The 11,401-nt window shown below is 34.2% G+C and overlaps 1 protein-coding gene across 1 annotated transcript in view; it reads right to left on the bottom strand.

Annotated features, from left to right (window-relative positions):
* Window positions 1-5,482: 5,482 nt before the first annotated feature.
* The window catches only part of LOC137633570 (uncharacterized), a 33,140-nt gene continuing 27,221 nt past the window's right edge, over window positions 5,483-11,401 (bottom strand). The window contains exons 3-7 of the mRNA XM_068365847.1: window positions 9,209-11,401; window positions 8,560-8,702; window positions 7,397-7,610; window positions 6,429-6,638; window positions 5,483-5,625 (exon numbers count right to left, since the gene is read on the bottom strand). The exon at window positions 9,209-11,401 is cut by the window's right edge and continues 225 nt beyond it. Coding sequence (XP_068221948.1) covers window positions 5,601-5,625; window positions 6,429-6,638; window positions 7,397-7,610; window positions 8,560-8,702; window positions 9,209-11,401 — 2,785 coding nt within the window. The 3' untranslated portion in view covers window positions 5,483-5,600. The remainder of the gene's footprint in view (window positions 5,626-6,428; window positions 6,639-7,396; window positions 7,611-8,559; window positions 8,703-9,208) is intronic.

The following is an 11,401-nucleotide window of genomic DNA, read 5'->3' as shown; positions in this document are numbered from 1 at the left end:
GGTGTATGTGCTATGAATGAGATAAGGTGTATTTTTGTATTCATTATAATTCCTTGTAATTATATGAATTTCAATTTGCTTCTCTGGTAATCCCTTAAATCTATTACCTCTACCCTTAATCCATTACTTCATTACTTAGGATGCTCCCCTTATTTGCTGATCAAATGCTAAGTTCTAATGGTACTCACCTGAAGATTGTGATCAAACAGGAGATAGAGTAGTGAGTTCTTTTCAGTTCTGATCAATCAAGAGGCTTTAATCACCTAAGTTGATTCCAGACGATTTGCTGGGATGAAGATGTCCTCGTCTTGCTTCCTAAGGAGACTAGACTACTCTTCTTTGATTATGTGAATCTGCAATTAAATGAAGCTGATATTAAAAACTTCTCATGAAGTATATAAAATAGCAATTGAAGGAACTGATAAAAAAAGGGGTCATATCTCTCAGTTTTCCAATTACTTTTATGAGAGAAGAATGTTCATAAGGAAACATTTCAGATTTATTTTCATTGATCAAAGTAAAATTTACATTTAAAAGAACAATCCGGAATCAAATGGCTCCTTCATTCCAAGTCTTATCATTCGTGAATTTATCGCAAAAAAAGAAAAGGTGAATATTAACTGTGCGTCAACCGAATCGAGCAGCAATAAATCTTAAGAAAAATATAGAAGTTGAAGAGAGGAGGTTCTGTCCAAAGAAGTGGAAGATGACTCTAGAGAAGGACAAAGTTAAGGAATGGCTGTGTCTGGTACTCACCGATATCATTCCGAGACGAGAAGTGAAGGAATTAACACTTTGAGAGATGACCTGCTTTTCCCTGAGGTCAGACTCTATTTCCAGAATGCAGATAATGGCTGTTGTTTAGGTACATTGCCTGGCCCATCCGGCCATACACAGGCTCTTGCAGTTTTGCTGCTTATAGGAAAAATTTCTCAAAAAGCCCTTAAAAAAACTCTCCACTCCTGCCCAAGTACTGGGTGGATGCAGACTGCTCAGACTCCTATACAGAAAACGAGAAAAGAAGTCATATAAGAAAGACCTCTTATGCAAGGGCCATTTGAAGAAATTGTGGAATCTACCAAAAGAAGCTAAACAAATAATTTTCCGGAAAACATGCAATAAACAGAGAATTAATCTTTTGTGAAAAAATAGGTTCAATACATCTTGCTTTATGACTGAAGACAAATTAGGTAAGTAGAATCCATATAATGAAACTATTTAGATGTGATTTTTACAGTTAGTTTCTAAAGACAAGAGTTGAATGTTTGAAAACCCTAAGCTCAATATAAGAAATTACTGGAATATAAAAATGTTTTAACACAGGTCAAATGTAGTAAATTATCAAAGGAGTATTTATTTATCATAAATAAGAGTAATCTTAACACTGATAATATCAATTAGACAAGTAGACAAGGGTCTCTATACGAAGATTTTGCATGGGCTAAATTGCCTGATAAAAGATGAGCAAAATAAAGGAGTTATAGAAAAGCTTTGAAGAACTGTCTTGGTGCTGCTCCCTGATGTCACATTCTGGTTCCTGAATGCAGACATTGTCTGCAAATTCATTAAGAGAAACTCTCTACTCTCTCTTAGGTGGATTCAGTGTGCCCAACCTCTAAAATAAAAACCTGAGTTGAGGAGAGCTGCTATAGAAAGTCTGCTTTATTGTATGTTTGCAGGGAAATGAATAAGAGACGAGCTTCTCTTCGGAAATTCCTCCCTCTCCTCTATTGGTGCTTGCACCAGCACTTAGGTGAGATGTCATTTAAACTTATTGAGTCCTTCCTTGCAAAGACCTGAGAAACACCTTGCCTAGAAGAGAAGCTCCAAACCAGGCCTGGTGGAACGAGGTCCCTGGCATACTCTTTCTATAGCAGCTCTCCTCAACTCAGGTTTTTATTTTAGAGGTTGGGCACACTGAATCCACCTAAGAGAGAGTAGAGAGTTTCTCTTAATGAATCCTTGGTCATAATTACCTAATTGTTCCTCTCTGCATGTCTGTCTGTCTGTCTGTCTGTGCTGCAGAGGTGAGACATCTAATTTCTTTCTCCTTTGATTGTGATGATATAATAAAGACATTACGTTCTATTTCCAAGAAAAAACATAAGAGGAAAAATTAATATCAAATGAAATACAAACAAGTACAGTAGTATGAAAATATTCTAACAATGCTTTAATGTAATAGATTCTCGAAGAAATATTATTTATCATGAATAATAGTAATGATAAAAATAATGATGATGCAGAAAACTTTTGCAAAAATGACCCAAAGGAAAGTAACCTGACCTATTCCATTCAATTCAATAAGAAAAATAACTACGGATATTTTTCTTCCCCTCAATGCATTTATAGTAGAAACTCCAAAGTCTTTTCCTTAAAATCTGACCTCATCTTTTTGTCCCCCCTAGTTCTGTTGGTCCTTCTCCTCTCATCAGAAGTTGACTCAATGGGTCTGACTAACATATTAGTTTCTCTTGAGTCCAACAGATGACGATGAACAATATCCCTGTGCACCAGTCAGTCGGTCAGTATGTCAGACAGTCAAGCAGTCAGTCAGTCAGTCAGTCAATGTTCATTTCTACCAATTCATTCGATCTCTAAAAAGGAAATAGCATCAACATACGAGCGCATTACAAATTTTAAGTGCTATACTAAATGAATAAGACCGAGGTGAGGAGAGCTGCTACACACAGGGTATGTCGAGTTCCAACAGACCTCCTTTGGAGCTTTCCTTGTCGATCCGGGTCTCTGACAATCTAGCTCACCAAATGGCTGGTGAAAGCACCATTAGAGATGAGGGAGGAATTCCCAAAGAGAAGCTCGTCCGTCACTTAATCATTTCCTGCAAACCTACAATAAACATACAAAAATAATGACTTTGGAAAACAGAATTGTGTGTCTCTTACATAACGGTTAAAGATAGATTAGTGAAATCAATGTAATGCCTCAAAACCATTATTATAAGTAGGAACCTTTTACAATTATGATCTAAAAATAATAGTAGATTGCCTGAAACACCAGAAGCAATGTTTACTTTTTATTTGTGAAAACTAACTCATTGAAGAAAGCAGAGAGAGAGAAAAAGGAAATGAAGCTACAGCTACTGATAATTAATTCGGTCTTTCTCTCCCTGGGTTGGTCTCTCTCAGCCTCTGTATTGCCATGAGAACAAGAGAGAAACACCTCATTTAATCTACCTTTGCTAGTTTCACGCTAATATAGAAGATATCATTACCTTTTATAGAGTAAAAATTTATATTTCATTGTGTGAAAAAATGAAATTATTCGAAAATATGTCGAATTGTATAAATAGTTTTTTGAAATTTATATTCATCATGAATAATGAAATTTAATATTAACGTTACTCTTTTCATTCAATTCATTAGAAATAGTAACTTAAATATTACCCTTTCTATTTCTCTAGTTAGGAGCAGTAACTACAAATCTTAAATTTTCATTCCATTGATTAAAATAAGTAACTCCTTATCATAACCATTTGATACAATTCATTATGAACAATAACTCAAAATTCTTAGCCTGAAAATCGTACCTCATCTTATTATTCTCTTCTCCAATGTCAGCTTCAGTTCTGCCTTCCTTCATTTTCTGATAAGAATTTCACTTCATGGGTCTGACGGACCTGGCCTAGTATGTCAGCTTCTCTTAGGTCCAACAGATAAGGAACTGTATCTCTCTGCATCCGTCAGCCAGTCAGTCAGTCAGTCAGTCTTCTGTTTTACCAGTTCATCTGATCTGCAATAGGAAACAGCATCAATATATGAGGCCATTACAAAGTTCAAGCATTTTACAAAAGATCAAATCTCTGCAATAAAAGGCTTAGTGTCATAATCCTTGACTTTGATTTTTAATTGCAAAACTAAATTGACTACCTATGATGATATGATTCCTTAAAAGCAAAACTAGTCCATTTTAACATGTAAGTTCACAGAAAAATTTATACTTTCTGATAAGTTTACTTTAATGTTCAAAATAATCAAATACAGAACAAGAGATTTCACAAAGAACTCACCTGTTTGAAAAGTTTTAAGATCCCTTTTTTTCATTTCTTTTTTGTTGCATGATATGAGTCCTTTGAAGGACTTAGGTAAGAATGATGTCTTCATTCACCTCCACAGAGAGAGAGAGAGAGAGAGAGAGAGAGAGAGAGAGAGAGAGAGAGAGACTTCTTTCTGAATAGCTTATGCTCTACAGACTTGAACTCTTTTGAACAGAATCCGTCCAGAGCTTTGAGGGAAGATTAAGGACATATCAGAAGACATTATCAATGTAGGCTAAAATTGAAAAATAAAACGTTAAAGGTGATGAAAACAACATTTGTTTCATTCAGAGATTTATTTCTGATGATTTCCACTGTTACTTATTACCTACCATCGCCTCTACTATCATCAGCAAGACTTGATTGCCATGAATACATGTAAGACAATTATCAGAATGAATCTTTGTACATTCAAGTCTTGCAGCATTTTGCTAAGAATATGACATTATATAAGTCAAGCACTATTTTGTCACTTCAAAAAAAATGAAAAAAAATAGTTGCATTGAATGATTAAACAAGAGCAAAGTTCTGATAATATATACAAATAAATAGTACAAACATGAAAATTAATATAACAATAAACATGATAATAAAGGTTTCCCCCCCAAAAAATAGGTTTTTATATAAAGACGTTGAACTTTAATCATGTCTGAGACATGATTAAACAAATATATCAAACACACACACACACGCACACACACACACACACACACACATATATATATATATATATATATATATATATATATATATATATATAAAATAGATAGATAGATAGGTAGATAGATTTATAACATTCCCTTACAGAACTGAACTTTATGATCAGAAAGTGAATATTATAATCTAATCATTATAAACATAACAATAAAAGTTGACAATTCCCGTAAACAAAAGGTTTTCATAGAGAAATATTAAACATTCCCTGAAAATTGATATATTTATATATTTATATTTATACTTATATTTTTATACACACACACACACACACACACACACACATATATATATATATATATATATATATATATATATATATATATATATATATATATAAATATATATATATATATATATATATAAATATATATATATATATATATATATATATATATATATATATATATATATACATATATATATATATATATATATATATAAATATATATATATATATATATAAATATATATATATATATACATATATATATATATATATATATATATATATATATATATATATATATATATACATAAATATTACAATGACCTTTATAATCTAGAAGTGATCTATATATACTAACCATTAAGAAAAGGGAGACATACTTGAACCAAGGATATCATTGTCCTTTTAATTTCTTAAAAATACTCTCTAAAATAGTAATGTTATTCTGTTATTTCCAAAATACCTGAAAATATATATAAAAAGTTGTTATTGTCCAACTATGATCATGATTATTTGCAAAGACTTCAACGTGAATTAGATTTTGGAAGCGGTGACTCTTGCAAGAACTTCCTTTTGTTCCATTTCTTCTATTTTCCTTTTTCAGAAAATAAAAAAATCAGGTAACCTGTCGAATAAAGAAATAAACAAAATAATAATAATAATAATAATAATAATAATAATAATAATAATAATAATAATAATAATAATAATAATAATAATAATAATAATAATAATAATAATAATAATAATAATGAAGAATGAAAACAATTCCATTAAGAAATAGAGTTTGGATAAATTCAATGAATAAACCCAAAAGAAAACATAGGCGAAGATTACTATATTCATTATAGAAAGGAGTAATAATGATAATAAAGGAAAGGCAGAAGAAGAATATGATGAGAGTTAAAGGCAATGAGGAGATAATTGAAAGGAACAAGAAACACTGAGGTGCAAACACACATGATCAGATAATTTTAACAGAATAAATGGATATAATAATAAGATGGAAATTGCTATACATAACTCTCTCTCTCTCTCTCTCTCTCTCTCTCTCTCTCTCTCTCTCTCTCTCTCTCTCTCTCTCTCTCTCTCTCTCTCTGTATATATATATATATATATATATATATATATATATATATATATATATATATATATACATATCATCTTAAAAATAATAGCTAATAATAAAAAAGCAAAAGCAAAATATTAAAGAAATAAAATTTTGAAACTAGGCCTATAGTGAATACAGTTTATCTATCCTGGCTCATCACCTACTGAAAGGTTTGGAACGTTGGTTGAGGAGAGAGAGAGAGAGAGAGAGAGAGAGAGAGAGAGAGAGAGAGAGAGAGAGAGAGAGAGAGAGAGAGAGATCGTACAACACCTATGAAGAAGAAGAAGAAGAAGTATAAAAAGAAGAAGCAAACTCACCATTCAACACCATTTCTACATCCGGTGGATTCCTTTGCCTTAAGATCCATCTCTCTGACTAAGGCTTCGTCATCTGGTTCTTCTTCTTCTGGGAACCCGATGTAGTCTCTCACCCTGACTCCCTTCAAGGAGGCGAGGAGTCTGAGGATGACCTCAGGGCTCCTCGTCCTCCCCAGGGAACACAGAGGAAACTCGATTGACTCAAACGATCTATTGGGAAGAAGAAGAAAAGGAATAAAATGGGATGAAATGAAAAGAAATGAAAAGAAATGATGTCACCCACATTTATTCATTATTTTATGCTTTTATTGTTGTCTTGTTTCATTGAGACACACACACACAATTGTTTACTTGTGAATACTTCAATAACAATGGAGAGAGAGAGAGAGAGAGAGAGAGAGAGAGAGAGAGAGAGAGAGAGAGAGAGAGAGAGAGAGAGAGAGAGCGGCAGAGTAAGTGAGAGAGTGTGTGTGTGTGTTCCTAATAATAGAATAAAAAAAGAGAGAGCAACGAGGGATTCCAAGTTCACTCATTGCCTAAGGGGATTTCCACGTAATTTTCGGTCGACTGAGAATTACGTGGAAATCCCCTTAGGCAATGAGTGAACTTGGAATCCCTCGTTGCTCTCTCTTTTTTTATTCTATTATTAGGAACACAGACACAGACACAGACACACACACACACACACACACACACACACACATATATATATATATATATATATATATATATATATATATATATATATATATATATATATATATATATATATATATATATATATACATATCTATTTTGGCAGGACATAGGCCTATTTTCCTAGAGTATTAGATAAACTCAATAATGAATAATATAATAACATGATATAATAATATTTCTCTCTCTCTCTCTCTCTCTCTCTCTCTCTCTCTCTCTCTCTCTCTCTCTCTCTCTCTCTCTCTCTCTTATAAGGAATGATGTCTCCTCACCTCCTTGCATCCTGTGGTTGCAATGTCCGAAGGATGTCCCCAACCTTCTCGATGTCCTCTTCCTTGACGTCCCTGACAAAGACACAGACATCTGGCTCCTCCTCCAAGAAAGGATCCTTCTCCAAGAAAGGATGATTCTCCAAGAAAGGATCCTTCTCCAAGAAAGGGATGGGGCGACTGACGCTGCTGACGTCGTTGACACTGAAGTGAATACCTGAAAAGAGAAAGAAGAAGAAGAAGAAGAAGAAAGTTGAGTAAAATGATAATCAAAACTGAACATTTTCTATGTGTTTCTTTCTTAAGATTCTAAAGGAAAAGGTCAAATGGGAATAATAATAATAATAATAATAATAATAATAATAATAATAATAATAATAATAATAACAATAATAATAATAATAATTTAGAGGCAAAAGAACTAAACAGTGCGAGTGAGTCTGTGAGGTTTCGTTAATACGTGTGTGTGTGCGTTTGTGCGTGCGGGAGTCAATGTGTGCGTGTGTGTGCAAGCGACCATTGTAGCAGCTCGCATAAGGAATGTCATCAGTCTCCTCATGAAACCCTCACATTATGCACTATCTAAATCACCTCAGCCAATAACAACTCAGCTTCATTTGATTGACCTAATATAATTGGCAGAAACCTTTTCACATTCCTTTTGCTGATTGGTTCTCCCGTTCAAATAACTCCGCCCACATCCTTGTAGAGAACCAATCAGCGCAAGAAGGGGGCGGAGTTAGGAGGAGACGCGTCTGACTATGACTAGTGCCGATATCAGATTCCTATTCATTACAATCATGATCATTTTGATTCAATTCTATCATTATCAATTAAATCAACGCCATAGAAATGAGACATTTCCTTATAATATATGGAAGGAAAGAAATTAAAACTTAACATCGAAAGCTTTTATATCAAATTCTAATCAGATGAAAACAATATTTTATTTTTGTGGAAATAAAACCTGATTGAGACCTCTGAATATAATGTTCTACATCTATAGAGTAATAATGATGATAATAATGATGTTAACAATGATATTGATAATGATAACAACGATATTAACAGACTGAATGACAGGATGAGGATGAAGGAAATGAGGCCAGGTATTGTAATGTCCCTCGGAGGAAAGGAACAGAGAAAATAATATTATTATTACTTACGTAAAAGATCAATCTTTTTTGTCTTCTCCAAAGATTGACAGAAGGCGTCGAGGCTGGGATGGTCCTTACACTTGACTTCGAGATTTCTAATATTTGTAGGGATTTGGAACGTTGGGTCCCAGATGCCTTTGTATTGCTCACAACTGTTCCAAAGAGAAAAAAAGAAAAGAAAGAAATAGTTATTGGATTTGATTGGGAATTTTATTATCAAGTTGATGATGATGATGATGATTATGATTATGATGATGATGACGAAAACGAAAAGTAAAAAAGAGTAATTTCGTAAAATATGGAAATTAATATTACCGAAAAATGAGAAAAAATCTGGACTTTTTGATGTTTAGCCGACTTATTATGAGTCTAATTGTGACAATGATGATAATGATGATACTGACAATATAAAATATATTGTTTACAAGACTCAAGTTGATTGTTATACTAACGTTATGAGTTCTCTCTCTCTCTCTCTCTCTCTCTCTCTCTCTCTCTCTCTCTCTCTCTCTCTCTCTCTCTATTAGTAGGCCTATATGTGTGTGCATGTGCATATGTTTGTATGTATGATCGTGTATCATTGTATTGTTATACAGATATCTGATTATTATATGTATCTTATAATGTTCAAAATAACTGTGAAATAATAATAACTTACTCATTGGTGAGTAGATTCTTGATTGACTCTCTCTCTTCTACGGTCGGCTCTGAGTCTCCTTTGTAATGGTTCTTTATTTCTATCCTTGATGGGTAGATGAGATGCCGGCAAAGTTGCCTTTGTAGTTCAACTAACCCATCAGTGTCATTAAGGAGTATTCTGATTTTAATTTCCTCTCTGTTTGGGAGAGGGGGATCTGTGGCTCTAAGGAGGGCAATGTGCGCATCAATTGTATGATCTTCAATTTCGGTGAACCCATCAAACCACTTGAACCTCTGTGCTACCCATCTTAAAGAAGAATGATCACATTTGATATTCTTCAAGACTCTTAGGCCAGAGTCTTTGTCGTTCACTCCCGACCTTACTAGGAGTTCCACTGCCTCAATCTTGGCATCTAATGACACCTTCATCTCGTCCCCGTCACCCATATGCAATAGGCTGATCATCTGTATCAGCATATTTTGATATTTGTGAAGGTTTTCAGGGAGACTCCCTCCAAGAAGCATTTCAAAGATCTTTGTAGGTGTGGCTGTGTTTACAGATTGGCCCCAGCATTGGTTTGTCAATTTCATAGGGAAAGACAGAGCTGCCATGAATTCCATCATCCCTTTATGAGGGAAACTGTAATGAAAGGAGCCCTGGGAAGTGGTCACTTTCTTCAGGAAGGCGCCAGTTAGCTCTTCGGCTGGCAATTTCATATGATAACAGAACTTGGACAAATATTTGATGGTGGATTCTGGAATATTGATTTCATCTTTTTGTAATGCTCTGAATGATTCAAGACATAGTTTTTCAATAAACTGCTCCGTTTTTTGAAGCAGTTCACCTGGTAGGAAATGAGCTGTGTTAGGGTATTTCGCCAAACGCTCCTCTAATTTTGAGCGAGACAAAAGGTAAAATTGCCAGTAGAGCTCAGCTTCAGTGGTGATGTTGCTTATAATATCTGGTTTATTCACCCACAGAACTGTTACAAGAGCGAGATTTAAGGGTAGTCCCCACACCTCATGCATAGTGTGCATTGTTTTCCTCAGATACTTTAACAGTTCATCTAATGATTGCAAAGGAGAATTGTCTGACCCCAATACTGCATAATACTTGCATACAAACTCTTCTCTCTTCTCCTTTGGAATTCCCTCAAGACTAATTGTAGACACAGTTGTGTAATCAGATTTCACCTGATTGTTGAATCTCACCTCAACTTCAGGTCTGGTTGTCACAATAACACTAATTTTGCGGGATTTCTTCAGTGTCAAAACTTCTAGGAATAATTTTGCTGATTTATCATTCAACTCGTCATACCCATCTATGATGAGAAGACACTTGTGAGCCAGACACACATCAATAATTTCATTATCTTTGAATTTGTGGTGAACATCTCCAAAATACGTCACTAACAAGTCTTTAAAAGATTCAATGGAATCCCTGCATTCTACATACAAAAGTATGGCAAAGTCATTAAGGCCTTTGATGTCGTCCTTCTTACAGAGCCAGTCAGAATTGATCTTCTTGACCAGAGTGGTTTTCCCCATACCTGCCATTCCCTTGATCAGTAAGAGTCGACTGTGATCATAATGAGGTACGTGATTCAGTATCTCCTCTATAGGAACACTACAGGGGCCACTTTCCCCTTCTAGCTTCATTTCTGTGTAAATCTTCTCTACTGGTATGTTGGGGTTAGAAGCAGTTCCTGTTATCAGGTTGAGAGGATTAATGCTTTTCAATTTTTCAAGAATTTTCTTCAAACAAGGGAAGCCTTCTTCTTCCAATAACTTCATCTTTTTTGTGAAGTCAATTTCCCTTTGATATTCATCAAAGACCTCGGCTCCTATACCTCCTTTTCCTATCTCTTCTATCTTCTGCCGGGTATCATCAAAAACTCTGTCCATTTCTCTCTCGATTTCTTCTTTATCCTCAGTGTTTACTACATCCCGGAGAACGACAAGTTTTAAGCCCTCTTGAAGTTTTATTGTAAGTTCATATACTGTATCTATCACGAGAGAACATCTCTCTTTGTTCATATTTGGATTGTGGGCTGCTTCATTCCTTTTGTTTTTTAGGCATGTTAAAAACAATTCTGGGTCGGACCCATTTTGTTCATGCCACTTTTTGTCATTTTTTCCAGCTAAAAGTTTAGAAAACGGAAGAAGCGCATAAATCTGAGTTATGTCCCATGTTTCGTGTGATGAAGGATTC

This window comes from Palaemon carinicauda, chromosome 43 (genome assembly GCF_036898095.1).
Source record: "Palaemon carinicauda isolate YSFRI2023 chromosome 43, ASM3689809v2, whole genome shotgun sequence".
Classification (NCBI taxonomy): domain Eukaryota; kingdom Metazoa; phylum Arthropoda; class Malacostraca; order Decapoda; family Palaemonidae; genus Palaemon; species Palaemon carinicauda.
The sequence above is the reverse complement of the archived record's forward strand: the minus strand, read 5'-3'. Positions and strand labels throughout refer to the sequence as shown.